At 40.0% G+C, this 16,871-nt stretch overlaps 1 protein-coding gene across 6 annotated transcripts in view; it reads right to left on the bottom strand.

The window, feature by feature from the left end:
• Nucleotides 1-16,871, bottom strand: part of RAPGEF6 (Rap guanine nucleotide exchange factor 6) — a 184,575-nt gene that overhangs the window by 49,297 nt on the left and 118,407 nt on the right. For all 6 annotated transcript variants that reach the window (XM_037050516.1, XM_037050517.1, XM_037050518.1 and 3 more), the window contains 5 exons: nt 15,765-15,929; nt 13,598-13,705; nt 11,402-11,605; nt 8,370-8,478; nt 2,093-2,333 (listed from right to left, as the gene is read on the bottom strand). In XM_037050516.1, coding sequence (XP_036906411.1) covers nt 2,093-2,333; nt 8,370-8,478; nt 11,402-11,605; nt 13,598-13,705; nt 15,765-15,929 — 827 coding nt within the window. The remainder of the gene's footprint in view (nt 1-2,092; nt 2,334-8,369; nt 8,479-11,401; nt 11,606-13,597; nt 13,706-15,764; nt 15,930-16,871) is intronic.

Below are 16,871 nucleotides of genomic sequence, written 5' to 3'. Positions count from 1 at the left end.
AAAACATGATAGCATTTCTTATGTATTAATCTTGTAAAACAAAAGTAAAAATAAATGTTATAGGCCACTTGAACTCAGGGACGTTTTCTAAGCGTGGATGTTTTTGGACGGGACCCAATGTCCGGCAAAAACTGCAGAGTAACGAAGTCCTCCCTACCTCTGAAGAGGGACATGTCCACCTCCGTGGACATGACTGATTTCCCTGCCTGAAGCCTCAGCAGAGGTGGGTGGAACATGCACCCAACAAGCTAACATCAGTTACAATCAGTGCTCTCTAGCTGGTGATGACACATGTCACAACTGTGCCACTGTTCAAAGTGAGAATCACTTAAAGGAGGTACGCAGATTCCAGTGCAAACCCACTGGGCTTCCTGGAACCGGAACCCAGGGGACTGCCTCCTGAGCAATCCCCGTGGGCACTCTCTTCTGCCTCTCTTCCTCCTTCCCGCTCCCTTTCCCCAGGGTCTTCATACAGCAACTTCTGGTCATCCTACACTGTCCCCGATCTCTCCCATATAAGCTGGTCCTCTTACCTTCTCCTTACTCATGCTCACTTGTGAAAACAAGCCTTTTCTTACAGTGTTTGCTGTGCTGCTACAGTATGCTCAATAATGTAAGAACTTGGCTGTTTTAAAGTTCTGATTCTTATAGACCACTCACCTCAAGGAGAGTAGTCATTGAGAAAGGAATGAGTAATAACCCTTCTGGAAATGAGTGACATTAAGAACAGAGCTCGGATGTTTCAATCCTTTGTGAGTCCCAAATTAAAGGAACAGCAAATTTGTTCCCCTGACTGGAAATAACATCTCAAGAAGGAGAGTGATTTCCCATCAGGAAATCTTTTGAGATCTTGATATAAAAGATGAGAACTGACACCTATTTCAAAGCTGCCTCATTAGTCTCTTTGCCATTACTGCTAATTGTGCCCCACCTTCAACCTCAAACTACAAACTACAAACAGGCTGAGAAGTTCCTAAAAGCACAAATCTTATCACATCCTCTGTCTTCTCTGGCTCCCTACTATGACTTGAAGAAGTCCTTATCTTTGGCATAGCATTCAAAGTCCTTCACAACCTAGCACTTACCTATCTCTCTCGCTTCACCTTTAGGTGTGCACACACAAACACTCTAGTCAAAACAACCAGGCCTTTCTACATATCAAAACATTGATCACTGTCTAAGCACCAATGTCTAGCCTGCTTTCCCTTTCAGATAATCAACTCCCAAAGGACAAGAAACTTGTCCTACTTACCTTTCCATATTTCTATCTATGGACGTGGTGCCTAATATGTAACAAACATGGGAAGAATAGAGTTACTCCACGAACTGCTCAGAGGTAGAACCACCTCTTTTCAGCTCTATAATTATCACCTGTCCTAGCGCCAGGACTATCAGAAGCCAGGTATTGTCTTTGAGCATGCCTTGTCAGAATGCACTGCCAGTCTACTCCGTGCTAAGTGCTGTATTTGATTAGAACTTCTAATTAAGGAAGTAGATAATGAGAAATATACACAGATATCATATATACTAGAATCATTTCCAGTCATGGCACATCAGTGGATTGATTTCATCAGTATTTTACAGACCTTAATTTACATGAAAAATCTTGAAATTTCACTCAGTTTTAGTGCCATCTCATTTTGGAAATTGAAATAGTTTTGATTAATAAGGTCAGCTTTAGAATTCAAGAGGGAATAGAGAGTGCAATAAGAAAATGATCATTTAAAAGACAAAAAGTACAATTAGTGAATGTGTCATAAAATTTAAGGTGTCCAAATTTGTAGGTCAAAACAGTGAAACTGTAGCAAAAGTGTACCCTTCAAAAAAAAAGATTTTATAAAATAAAATGGGCAGTTTATCCTAAAATTCAAAACACAGCTAATGGAACACTATACAATCTAACAGTGGTAACTTCAATGGAAAAGATGGGGAGACACACAGAATTTATTCTTTCTTATTTATGGATTACTTGTAGATTTTATGATGCATTATTTGTATAAAACCCAAAATGGGCCCAAACGTCCATTCCCCAACATATAAATTTTACAGACAACAGGAAAATGCCCCAGTGACTGAGAGCAGCACTACATACCTAAACAGTTTGGGAGGCAAGATACTAAATCGTGTTTTATCCAAAATTTTCCGGATTTTGTTTCTTCCACCTGAAACAGTATTTGCTTTTACTTTCTTATGCCCCTTCTCCTGTGGTATCTGCTCAATATCTCCTGGTACATCCTGGATTGAATGGCGATTACTTCTTTTTTCAGCAATTTTGGGAATATGAGGAATACCAGATTTTTCTTGTTCAGTCCTACTAAGTAATTCTTTAAACACTGTGGAAATAGATAAACAAACTGTCATTTCTTCTGATTACAGAGTTTTTACATAAACAACAAATTTTAAGGACATAGTTACTCTCTCTCACTTGGACTTTCACAGCCTTAGTCATAAAATTTATAGCCATCCTTTATCAATTATACCCACCTTTCTTCTCAGTTTTTATACCTGACTAAACTCCTGCTGTTGTCCAAAAGTGACTTAAAAAAGTGAGGAAAATGGAAAGAAAGCAGACAGACTACCAGCATAGTTGAGAAGTTCAGGGGTTCCTATTTAGGAAATAAGCAATATAACTGCTAATCAACTCAGATTTTATTGAAACATATATTTAGAGTCTATCATGTAGGTTGTATCTAATGATGAAATGAAATGAGATATAAACACTGTATCAGGCTGTTTTGCAAAAATCATTCATTTTAAAAATGGGAAGAACTTTACTTGACCTGTTTCTACCAGAAATAGCACTAAAGTTGGTAACATGTGACAATTTCCTCAGTGTCACATGCATGAGACTTTGGTCACTCAGTAAAATAAAGCAACTAATAAACATTCACTACAGTGGTCTGAAGTACAGAAAGCCAAATATCCTCAGAGAACTTTCTATCAACTCCAAGTCCAGTGAGTCATTTCATCCTGAAGGAGGATGCAAGTGCATCTGCAGACTCGCCTCTCTAGCAATCTGTTTGCCTGGATGCGATTCTTGACCTTGTGAGAGGAGCTGTATCTCCCTGGAATCAGGCAAAAGGAGATATATATACATACAAAGGCTAAGTATCTAGAAGCTATTAGTGATTCATTTTCCAGTTAAAGTAATGACATAAAAAAGTTTTTTTAGTTGTTTTAAATGTTCTTAAACAAGACAGATTAACTACTAGAGGAAAAAACCACTAAAAAGATAAATGCTGAAGTAGAAGGCGACTTTCCTAAGCATCGTGGTGACTGCAGAGTCTGAATGAGAGCCTGACTGAGGCTGCCCATTTCTGAACAGCCAGGCAGGCAGCCCGGGAGCTGCAGCCCTGGCCCCGAGCTGCAGCCCTGGCCCCGAGCAGTGGTGCTCTGCAGCGTCACAGGGGACCAGCTGCAAGTCGTACACTGTGCCCACTGAAGCCTCAACCAAGTCAATTTTGCCACAAGACTAAGGAACTAACAAGTAACATTCAAATGGACAATACCCTTAAGAATGGACACATTACAACATATATAATTTGATTTTCAAGTTGTAAAATTGGACTATTGTGAAAGTTTCAGCCAGAATGATTTCACATTACCAAAGCATATTGCAAGCTTTTGAAAAGCACATTTTCTGCCTTCAAAATAATGGAAATCTTTAGGAGTCACCTTTCAAAGGTAGTCTGTGCTTGATTAAAAGACAATAAATTCCCTTCAGTTTCTATTCTGAAGTTTCACTTGAAGCCATGTGGTAAAGAGAGAATTAATTGCTTTTTTGAGCTAAAATCAAGATATCCACCCAGTTGAAAAATATTACTGACCTATAAATACAGGGTGGGCACTATGATCAGTGTCGGCAGAGCACTCCTGTTGTGGAACACGCAGTCAGTCTGAGATGCAGAGAGAACGCCAGCAACAGAGAACATAACAACAAGAGGGACTAATTAAGACAGCAGGGTCCGGAAAACCTTCCCTAATTAAGTCACTGTGTAATAAGAGGCCAGAAAGGTGAGCAGATTTTAACTAGGCACTGGAGGGGAAGGAGGAACTATTTCCAGGTAGAGGAAATCTCTAGTTAAAAGGCCCTGTGGTAAAAGGAAATGTTCGAGAAATGAAGAAGATCAGAGGTCAAGGTGGAAACTGATCATACTCTGGTGAGGTGTTTGCGTTTTCTGGTAACAGCAACAGGTGGCTGAAGGGGCTGCAGACACCCCGGCTGTGCTGTATTTGTAGGCTGCTCGATAGTGTACAAAGTAGTTTATATCTTCACTGGACTTGAGTATGTAATTTCAAATAAAAATCTGTGGAGCTTCCGATTTGTAAATGAAAATGAGAAATGATTGTGCTGAGCCCTGGTTGGTGTAGCTCAATGGATTGAGCGCAGGCCTGCGAATCACACCATCGCAGTTCGATTCCCAGTCAGGGCACATGCCTGGGTTGCAGGCCAGTTCCCAGCAGGGGACACATGAGAGGCAACCACACATTGATGTTTCTCTTCCACTCTTTTTCCTTCCCATCCCCTCTCTCTAAAAATAAATAAATATTAAACAAACAAACAAAAAACACCACAGCTGTACCAGATATGCAGGTTAGAAATGAGGGTGCCCAAGAACCAATAAAAGTTTAACATATGTGATTAAAAATTTCTCACTCTCTACATGTGTGTGTTTACACACACAAATAAAAAACACAACAAATAAGTAAAGTCAAAGGACAAATAACTTGGGGACAGTATTTACAACCCTTAAGATAATAGGACATTCAAATGAATCAAGAGGTAACTCAATATAAAGCTGGACAACTAAAGACAATTTATAAATAAGAAATATTAACAGATATACGGAAGTGCTCACCCACCCTCATTACTAAAGAGTGTGTAGCAATAATCATTCTCATACACTGATAAAGGACGTGTACTAGGCAGATGAGGGTAAACTTCTGGAAAGCAAAATTCCAGAAGTTTTTTTTGAATTGTCAGAGTAATTTCACTTTGAGAAATATGTAAGCATCTATACAAGCATTTAATGTAAGTATGAAGAATTTTCGTTACATCACTACAAACAGCAAAACTGATGAGCCAAAACATCCGTCAGCATGACATCAGCTCAACAGATAACAATAATGTGGTGACACCTGGTGCATTCTACACCAGTGAGTCTGGATGGACTGAGTGAAAAGGTGCAGAACACTATACACAGTATGGTTCCCCAGTGCATCTTTCTTTAGTGTTTTAATTATCAAAACATGTCTGTGTATTAACTGTATTAAAAAATGTAAATGCTGACTTCCAGGCAAGATGGAGGCGTAGGTGGAAACTCTGTGCCTCCTAGCACAACCAAATTTAAGGACAACAAAGATTTAGAAACAAAAACACAACCAGAACAGACAGAAAATTGAACTGTATGGAAGTCCGACAACAATGAACCATTCATCCAGACTGGTAAGAGGGGCAGAGTTAGTGGCCAGAAGAAAGGGGTCCTGGCAGGAAGAAGCACTGGCTGCCAGACTTAATCTCAGGGAGGAAACGAACAGACCCAACCCACTGAGGCGTGCAAGGCAGCTGGCTGACCCCAGACATACATTCACACAGATAAACCAGGTGAAAATGGGCAGTGAGATAGACCAGACTGTACAACCCAGGGCCCCAGTGACAGGAAATAAAACCTAAAAGCACTGAACGAAAAAACTTGCAGGGGTTGAGGTAAAGGGAGAGACTCCCAGCATCACAGGAGAGTTCGTTGGAGAGACCCATGGGGTTCAAGAACGAACACAAACCCATCCGCCTGGGAACCAGACCAGAAGGGCCCAATTTGCTTGTGGGAAGCAGCAGAGGGGACCAAAATCCGAGAAAGAATGGAACAAGCGCCATTGCTCCCTCTGACCTCACCCCCATATATAGCGTCACAACCCAGCCACTGGGTTGATTGGGTTGCCCCGCCCCATGAACACCTAAGGCTCCACCCCTCATACATAACAGGTGCAAACAGACCAAAACATTATGGCTCAAGTACAAGAACAGCTCAAGGCCCAAGAGCCAATACTTCTAAGTGACAAAGAGATAGCCAACTTATCAGATGCACAGTTCAAAACACTGGTGATCAGGATGCTCACAGAACTGGTTCATTCTAGTCACAAATTACACGAAAAAATGAAGACTATACTAAGTGAAATGAAGCGAAATGCACAGGGAATTAATAGTGATGGAAACAAAACTGGGACTAAATCAATGGAGTGGACCAGAAGGAAGGAAGAAACAACCAAACAGAAATAAATGAAGAAGAATTCAAAAAAATGAGGAGAGGCTTAAGAACCTACAAAACATCTTTAAACATTCCAACATCCGAATTATAGAGGTACCAGTAAGGGGAGAGGAAGAGCAACAAGTGGAAAACTTACTTGAACAAATAATAAAGAACTTCCCCAATGTGGCAAAGGAAATAGACTCTCAGCAAGTCCAGGAAGCTCAGAGAGTCCCAAAGAAGGTGGACCCAAAGAGGAACACACCAAGACATATCATAATTACATTACCCTAAAATAGGAGAAACTAAAGACTAAAATAAAGGAGAGAATTCTAGAAGCAGCAAGAGATAAGGGGACAATCACCTACAAAGGAGTACCCATCAGACTGTCAGTGGATTTCTCAAAAGAAACCTTACAGGTAAGAAGGGGCTAGAAAGAAGTATTCCAAGTCATGAAAGGCAAGGACCTGCATCCAAGATTGCTCTATCCAGCAAAGCTTTCATTTAGAGTGGAAGGGCAGATAAAGTGCTTCTCAGATAAGGTCAAGTTAAAGGCGTTCATCACCACCAAGTCCTTATTATATGAACTGTTAAAGGGACTTATCTAAGAAAAAGAAGATAAAAAATATGAACAGTGAAAGGACAGCAAACTCACAGTTATTAACAACCACACCTAAAACAAAAGCAAACTAAGAGGACAATGAGATCAGGAGTGGAGCCACAGAAATGGAGATCACATGGAGGGTTAGCAAGAGGGGAAAGGAGGACGAGAGTGAGGCAAAAGGTACAGAGAATAAGTAGCATAGACAGTGGGGAGAAAATAGACCAGGGAAGGACATATAATATTCACTGTATTATAACAATTTTTGTACCTTTATACATAATATTTTACACCAGTCAGTAATTATTATGGGCCGGGTACAAAAATCAAAGGTGTAAGAACCCCAGGAAGAGACTAAATAATTTGGTCTTGGTGACTGAGCAAGCTCTGCTCACAATTTTTCACAATCAGAACCCTTTCAGTTTAACCCAAGAGCTGATGTCTCTAGACACTAGTTCTAAGCTCCAGGAAAACTAAACTCTAATAAGGCTTACTTACTTGTTGCTTATTTAACACGTTAGTAACTGTGAACAGTTATTTACCAGAGTTCACATGACACAATCCAGTAAAAGGAACTCAAGTGAAATGAGGAAAAATACTGTGTTTCATTTTTCATTATGACTCAGTGCAGGATAAAGCGGAGCCAAAGAGGAAAAAACAGGACACTTCCTTTTCTATAGACACGGCTTCTAAATTCAACTCGTATTTCTTAAGTTTCAACCTAAATGACCTAGAGGAATTTCCCCCCTACTTTGTAAGGACTCAAATTATCTTTGGTAGTTTTCTATTGTTATACTGTTGCCATTCTCAGAATTTCAAGGAAAACCTAATGATATTCAATTAAACCGAACTACAGAAAGTCATTCCTAAACGTTTAAAAAAGTAAGCAGTACAAGTACAGGCTTAATTCTTGCCTCACTCAAATATAAAGAAAATCAAAGCACAGGAATCTTCAGGCACAGTAATCAATATTTTTACATAAAAGTAGAGCACGTTAAAAATTTATAATCTACTGCTTAATTACATCAATGTTTTACTCAATTTACATTCACGAAACAGCTAATCTGGCATTCATGTTACTATCTCCGGGAGCTAGCTGAAACATCAGAAGTAGACTGACTTGTTCATCTGCACATCGGCGGGGTGGGGCGGGCAGGCACTAATTCTGACTCCTAAGTTTCATTCAGCTTGTTCTAAGCCTCACTCAGTGTCTCAGTGCCTTCTAGTGCAGCACAGCGCGCCACAGCTGCTCAGTAGGCATTTTATAAATGACAGAGTACAGTGGTACATGTGCTTCAGAATGTATTAAGATGTCAAAATAATTAAATACAGATAATAAAAATGATAATCCTAGAACACATAATATTATATCTCAACACCAAAGATCCTAAGAATGTTCAAGTGGCTTAGATAGAAACATGTTTTTACATTTTACTATCTTTGTTTTCACTGTAATGAGCCTTTTCCATCACAATAAAAAACAAACAAATAAAGCTTAGAGAGTTTTTTTCAACAAAACTTACCAAAAATGTTGGTCTTTACAGTAAGTGCAAGGTGAGTATTATTCCTTAAAATTTCAAGGGCCTTCACAAATGTAATATTCTCAAAGTTCTGCCCATTTACTTCCATTATCTTCAGAAAAGTATTTGAAAAATACAAATTAAAAAAAAAGTATTATTACCTCTAAAACTTTAAGTTTAATGAAAAAATAAAAAAATTAAACTTGAACAAAATATACCTGTAAGTGAACAATGGATATCTCTTGTGAGAAGTGCGATGACTGTTTAATTTTTTAATCTATATTCTATTTCCCTAAATCTCTACTATAAACATTTTTTTGAAAGTTCATTCGCTCTGGGATCGTAAAAGGGAAATTTTAAAATAACACAGGTTGGTTTACAGGAAGAAAAAATTTTAGTCATGTCATCAGCTCATAAAAATTGCCTGCGTGTGGATGTACAAATTTTAGTGAAACTTTCTGAATGCAAACTGACTGTATTTACAAGAGAGAAAGTGGCACCTGACATCCCTGTAATAACACTGCCTACCATTGACTGAGTCTGGCAGTCCAAAAGCAACTAGCACTGAGTACGGTTTGGCTCTTCCTCCATGAGACACTACTGAGCCTTCACAGGGGCCCCCCAAACTTGCTGTACCTCAGAATCACACAGGAAGTTTATTTGAAAAATACTATTAATAATTACAAGGAAAAAGAACAGCGATAAACATAATGAGCAAAATCAGCAGCACAGAGGACTGCTCTCAGATACTGACAGAAAGGCTCCAAAAAGATTTTTTTTTGAAGTGTGAGAAACAAAATATTAGGGAAAAAAATTCACAGAGGTAAAGTTCCCAGAGTTAAAAAAGTCTTGTCTACATACTTAACTGGATCATCTGTACATACAAAAAAGAGTAAATAAAGAGATTTTTAAACACATCACGAACATTCTGAATTCCAAGGACAGAAAACAAGAAACTGCAAGCATCACGGCAGGGGCCTGGGGAGGGGACCAAAGGCTGGTTCTGACCCGCCTTGAGCAACAAACACTAAGATGATGTGATATTTATCTGTATTTAAAAGTTCTAGGGGAAAAATAATGGTGACCAAGAATTTTACACTCCAATGAACAAAAACATGGTCAGATGTGCAATGACACGCACACAGAACTAACAGCACCTATTTGCCCTTCTTGAAAAAAGTGCTGGAAGACACTGGGAGACCAATCAAAATGATAGGAAACATGGCACAGATGAAATGCAGGTGATCAGTGCAACCCCTAAGTTAGGTGTATGTCTAAATAACTAAGTAGTAAACCTGTAAAACTTAACGTAAATGTCAAAAGTATTGTTAAAAAGAATGTTAAAAGTGACTTCTTATTCTGGATCTAAAATCTCAAATAATCTCAACAATACTTGTGAGGACTGGAGGAAGAAGTAAAAGCATGATAAATCTCTTTCTTCTTTCAGGAATGAAATTACTGAATTTCAGTGTTTTTCTGTGAAGAATGAGATTCTTAAATGTGTTTACAATAAAATCCGGGAACAGTAAATATACTGACTCCACGATCCTAAGTATGCGATATTCTTAATAAACAGTCTGAGGTAAGACCCAGAATCCTATTTTTTAAAAAGCCCCCTTAAGGGAAAAGGGGGTCATTGTAACCTCATACCACTGTTTCCTAACCCCTTCCCTTATTGACATCCAGGCTGGATAACTCTGTTTTGGGGGCTGTTCTACTGCGGGGCGGGGGGGTGGTTGTTGTAGGCTGCTATCTACTAGATGCCAGTATGAATCCCCAAGTCGTACCATTAAACATGTCTCCAGACATTGCCAAATGTCCCCTGGGGGGCCAGGTCACCCCTGGTCAAGAACCACTGTTTCAAGGTACAGAACAACTTCTAATGTGAATGCCTTAACATTTAAAACAATAATAGTATGGTTCAGTTAAAAGTAAAATAAAGCCACATGGCTAAATTAATGAGTGAATTCGCAAAAGTCTTTAAATGAGAAAAAGTAAGCTTCCCAAGTAATTCAGCCAGGTGTGGGAAATCACGCTCTGCTCTGCATGAGAAGCATCTGGAGGGCTGTTAGCAAACACACATCCCCAACTTCAACCCCGGAGGGTGTGATTAATGTGATTAACAGACTGGGGTGAGGCTAGGGACTGCACTTTTTAGTAATAAACTTGTGGCTAATCACATTTTAATACATCACTCTCCAGTTTCCTGCCGCCTATAAGAAGAGAATAAATCCCTACCAGCCTCCTCCCGGTGCCTTCTTTCCCCCAGCCTCTGACCTGGCTCACTGCTTACGCCTGCAGCTCTGCCACCACAGGAGCATCACTGAAGCTGAACCACCCTCCACAGCAACCTCAGGCCACCTGATTTGAGAGTGCCGCGAGGGCAAGCGCTCAGCCCCTCCAAGCACGCCAGGCGGCCGGCTCGCACACTGAGCTTTCTGGAACACTCTGAAGTTGCCGGACACAGAGCCTCCTATCCCGGGAGAGTGGGCAGGGCCCTTCGAAAAGGTGTCGTGCTGGCAGTGCCCAGACCCCCACGCTGTTTCTGGCCACGCTCTATCAAACTTTGCATTAAAGATAATAGATATATGACAAATATATTTTTAAAGTAAGCTGTTTAAAATACTGTATCTAAAAGAGCAGCTCTAACAGAATTGTCTTAAAGTGACCATGTTTATAACTGAAGAACTCCCACATGAGAAAAAAGAGCAGACATATCACTTGTGAGAAGGCTCTAATTCAAGTGGTTGGTTATTCCCTTATCTCATCGATTGCCACCTGGCGCACTGCAAGAATTCTGAAAACATGCAACACCTGACTACTTAGTGAGGGGCACTAACCTTTTTTCCCTTAGACCGTCAAATTAAAAAAATGACAAGAACCAACACAAAAATAGCCCCCCAGTGTGAGGGAATCAAACTTATACCTACAATTTTTTGGCAGACTGGCAAAAATGGTATTTTCTGGTGTGCAGTAGAATTTAGTAATTAGTGCGTGTGTGCCATGAGAAGGAGAGCTGAATGGCGCTGACTTACCTGGTCCCCACGCTTCAGCCCCGCATCAGCAGCTTTGCTGCCCGGCTCCACTCCTTCGACAAAAACCCCAAAGCCCTTCTCACTCCCCCCATTAAGGCTGAAATGCAGAGGGGACTCCCGGGAGGCCTTCTGCAGCACAACCTGTCTCCACTTAGCCTTGGCAGCGCACGCGATATTCAATAACCGGAGGTGACCATTCATTTTCTAGAAAGCAGAAAAGAGGAAAATGTATACAGATGTTTGTATCTACTCCTACAGGCTTTAAAAAAAATCACCTACAATTATTAGAAGAAGAGCTACATTTGAAATACGGACTCAAGAACATGTGAGTTGGGTAAATAAAACTGAAGGAGGGGGATCTTTCACCCCGGAGCACTCTCAAGAATCTCTCTTAACATGCAAACTTCTAGGTGATCCCAGGTGAGAAAAGACTTCAAAGTGCTATCTCATTTAGAGGGGAACGACAAGAAAATTACTCATTCCTTAACCTTCCTGATATATAATGTTCTATCTTGCGTAGTTCCTGGCTGTTATATAAAACTCAAGTCTTTTAAAAAACTATTTAAAACCTTAAAGGACATGAACTACCATTCCAAATACTGTTTGTTATTCAAAGATACATTCATGTCTCCAACGCTTCAAGGAATGTTATTCCTATAGTATTTTAGAACTTCCTTAAAGTGAGTAAAGTTCTAATTTCCAGGTTCTAACACTAGTTTAATATCCAACTACTCTCAAATAGTGTGATATGTATAAATTTTATGTCCATAACAGAAGCTAAAGTTTAAAGTAGAATTCCATAAATAATTGATGACTGGACGATTACTCAAAAAAAAAATCCCGTGACTCTAAGGAAGCTTCTACTTTCCGTGGGCCCCTTGAGTATCTACACAGCCAGCACTGGAAGGCGGGGTGAGGGGGGCCTCTGTGACCTCTAATCAAGCTCCCCAGTTCCGTTCCTTCTCCCCACTTTGCATACAGCAGATGTGATGCTCAAAAGGCTGAGGGAACCAAGAAGCAGGAAAAGGGACAAAAATCTGACAATTTCCCCATCTTCATAAAACTCAATCCACTTATATGCTATGAGTAATAGCAAGAATTCGTATTTGCTACATGCCAGGTTTTGTTCTCAGATTGTTACATTCATTCGCTCATTATAATCCTCACAACATTTCCAAGAAACCAGTGACTACCATCTATAAAATAGGACAACTGAGGCACAGATGTTTAGGCAACTTGCCCACGTTCACACATAGCAAGTGATGGGTTTTGGGTGTACATTCAGGAAGTGATTCTTAAGCTGTATTATTATCTACTTCCAAAAACTGCACTTGTTTTATATCTAGCAGGGAGAATAGAATGGATTTAAAAATAGCTACTGTTAAAGTTAAGAGGACCTTGAGGTGACTATCTTAGGTGCTAGATACTTAGAACAAGTGGAATCACCTGCAGAAGGCAGACTTAGAAAGTGTAATGTAGATCTGATGTGTGAGACAGGCCTTGAAGTTTCACACAGGACTGCAAGAGGAAAATTCCAGCTTCAGAGAACTGGAAAAGAGTACGAAGTAATTTGCTTGGCTATGATCAAGGGTGAACATGAAAGGGCTGAAAATGTAGCTGACGGACCTGAATATATGGGCGAGGAATTATTTTGGTAAAAAATGACTGACAGAGTAATATCCATCTTATTTGGAATTTAAAAATGATCTGCTGGCCTCAAAGAATGGGCCAGAAGGAGGAAAAGGCTGGGACCAAAATTAGGAGGCTGTCATGACAGACAGGGCATAAGGAAATGAAGCCTGAAACTGGGAAGTGAAGAAGTGGCTGAGTGAAAGACCGTGGGAAACAGGTTTATGCCTAAAATCAGCGACCCAGGTGACTTTAGCAGCTGACTGGACACCTTGGCCAGGGCACTCATGTAAGAGAGGGGACCATATATTCACCGCAGTTTGTAAGTCTGGGTGGCAGGGTAAAATGTCACCATTAATTCTAAAGCAGAAACAGGAATGTCAGGAGGAAGCCTGATGTTTACTTGGATTGGAGAGGCAGAGAATGAGCGGCAAAATAAAATATGGATTCTCAGAACAGACATTCAAGACGTAGGACAGGATGAAACCTGTTCTGAATTGCTGTCCTTGGAGAAATGGGGATGGAATCCCTAAACTCTAAAAAAAGGTATATTAATTTGAGCCTTACTGTATCTTCCAGGTTTTTCTCAAATTCCTCCAGAAACCGAGTCATAGCAGGATCACCTTCAAAATCATTAAAATGATTGTTTACCCATAATAACACAATCCGCGTCACCTGTGGAAACACGAAGGCGGCAGCATACAGTTATGAGAGGCATTCGTTTTCCAAAGCAGGTTCCAAAAGCACGTCTAACCCTGAGTTCCACGGCTCCCTTCGCCCCCTTTCCTGTGCACAGCAGTTCACTCGAACAGAGAGACGTGGTTTAGGTTGAGCTTTTGTTTCCCAGGTATACAAGTAACTGACAGCTGAGACCCTGCGCCCCCAGTGTGGCAACAGAAGCCTGGAGGTTCAGGTGAGAGTAAGCACATGGGGTATGTACTTCAGACAGTACCTTAGAATGCCAGCTTCTAAGGGCAGGCAACCAGTATCAAAAGGATTTCTAGAGCCAAGAACATATTTAACCAAAACTATAACAAAAACAAATCTGAAACTTCACTTTTGTAAGTTTTCAAAGCTGCAAACTGATTTTACTGTGCCACAGAGTAACAGAATTAAAAACTAACAAAGTTGAACTGAATAATGTGCCTAGCTAACAATGTCATTGAAGTTACATACTTTAAAAACTGCAGTGAAGAGCACTTAAACCCAGCATGCACCCACTTCGCGTGATGGCATGCAGCGCACCCGCAGCCCTGCGCGGCCACGCCCCCCGCCTGGTTTCACTGCATCTCCACTATGGTCCCCTGAGCAGTCCCCGCCCACTCTGGCTGCTCTCCAGCCACTGACTGACTTTTCTGTCTCTGGGGATTCAACTATTTGGGTTATTCATATAATGTGAACTTTTGTGTCTGGCTTTCCATTTAACATATTGTACATGCATTTCATTCCTTTTTATGACTAAGTAATATTTCATTATATGGCTACACCACATTCTAATTTTGATAAAACTCAATTTATCTACTTTTTCCCTTTGTTGCTTGTGCTTTAGGTATCCCATCTTAAAAAAAATCAAATTTAAAGTTATGATTTTTTTTACCCCTTCTTCTAAGAGTTTTTTAGTTTTAGCTCTTGTATTCAAGTCTCTGTTCCCTTCTGAGTTAAATTTATATATAATGTAAAGTAAGGATCCAATTTTATTATTTTGCATGAGAATATCTAGTTGCCTTCAAATCATTTTTGGCATCTTTTATTTACTCAGCAATCAAAGTAACTATTTATAACTCTAAAGTGTGTGTGTGGGGTAAGCCTGCAGTTTTGGACACTCTAGTTTCCTAAACAATAGAATTCCACAGTCCATCTACATCTTATTTCTTTAAAATAGAACTAGACACATTAGGCAAGTATGGCCCTACTTTTATGCTTCTTAAAATAACTGAATTTCTCCTATTTGCAAGGTATTACTAGTCTTTCCATTAATTGTATAAATACCCCTCTGAAAGAAGATAATCTATTTAAAATAGCAAATAATGTTTAATGCAAAAAATACTCAAAAGTCCTGGCTGGTGTAGTTCAGTGGATTGAGCACAGGCCTGTGAACCAGGTGATCGCGGTTCGATTCCCAGTCAGGGCACATGCCTGGGTTGCAAGCCAGTTCCCGGCAGGGGACACACCAAAGGCAACCATACATTGATGTTTCTCTCCCTCTCTCCTTCCCTTCCCCTCTAAAGATAAATAAATAAAATCCTTAAAAAAATGCTCAAAAGTAGATTTCAGTAAGCCACAGCAGATATAAATTAAGGTAAAAAATACCAATGGTTTCAAATGATTATATACATATGAAAAATCAACATATTCTATTTGGGGACTTACAAATAATCTAAGCTCTCTTGAAAAAAATATACTTGGTGCATATTCTTTCCAAACTATTAAGCCTCCTTCAGAAACAACTAAATAGTCTGAGAAAGCTCAGACCCTCCCGCGTGTCTGGCACGCTTCCCGAGTTTGCAGCTCTACGAGAGCCTGGTCTCAGCTTGCATCTTTAAGGCTCCCGTCCACTTTGCACATGCTGTTCTGTCACGACAGCAGCTACACTGCGACACATTCACACTGGTTCACTCTTTTTTTAAGTGAATTGAATCTTATCGAAATAAACATATACCACTTGCCAAAGGTTTTATGAATAAAATTTAAAGGTCAAAATCATTTTCATGCTCCTTATATTTATAAAACCAACCTTATCCCTTAAGCTGTCAATTTTAAACCATTCCAAAAGTTTGAGTCCAACATCCAAAGGACTTTGAAGAAATGTCCTATAAGTTAACAGAAAATCTTCTATGTAAGTTGGATCCACAATGGAATGCTCTTCTATTAAATGCATGATGAGACGCTCAGGTGTGGCCTAAAAATCCAAGGATAGAAAACATCAGAAAATAAACAAATAGCTCAAAATCCAAACAACTCCTATCAATCACTTCCCTTTGTAGCCACTCTTATTAGACAAGTGCTCCCAGAGATTCACCCTTAAAACACTCGGCATTGGAATCAGGTTGTCTCTACAGGTTGTAACCTCAGCACCCACAGGGTGAGACAGAGACAAACCAGGGGAATGAAGGTTCACTCAGCCGTATGTTTCTACCGGCATTTCCTCACGGCAGGGCTTTCGACCTTCACTGACTGACCCCCGGTGTGGACTGTCCCTGCCAATTCTACCGCAAGAGAAGGCGCAACGCTGACTGTCTCAGGGAACGAAAGGAAAGGTGAGAGTTAAAGAATAACACCACCACCACCAAACCTCCCTCCAAATTTAACCACATTCCAGATTTTCTTCTGCCTTCCTCTGGCTAGAGAAACAACACACCCATCCCGGAGAGCATGTTTTACTGTTGTTACTTCCCAGAATAGAAGTTTCCTCCTCTATGGCTTCTCCATGAGTCCTAAAGAGTTTTTACATTAATTCAGTTTTAACTGCTTGCCTGCCTCCAAATTTATGAAAAAAATTATAAATAACATTTACCTACTACTCATTTTTGAGCTTCCAAATCAATGTAAAAATTTATTACCTTTGCAAGCCTTTTTAAAGGTGAGCCACCACATAAATATAGAAACAAACCACATGTTAAGCCAAATATAAAAACCAACTGCTGCCTACTACCTCAAATTTCAATTTGCTTTATTCATCCAAACAATTCATGGGTCAGAAAAGCTGTATAGAAAACACACTCTAATACTGACAATGCTTGTATCTAAGAATCTACTTTTTAAAAAAGGCAGGAACCCACTGCTAACAACACACACAAAGCGCTCCCAGCAGGGAGGCGCAAGCAAGACTCGTCATGGAGCC

This window comes from Sturnira hondurensis, unplaced genomic scaffold (genome assembly GCF_014824575.4).
Source record: "Sturnira hondurensis isolate 20B ecotype Veracruz unplaced genomic scaffold, ASM1482457v3 Scaffold0006805, whole genome shotgun sequence".
NCBI lineage: Eukaryota > Metazoa > Chordata > Mammalia > Chiroptera > Phyllostomidae > Sturnira > Sturnira hondurensis.
Note: the sequence above shows the minus strand (reverse complement) of the source record. Positions and strands in the feature narration are given on the sequence as shown.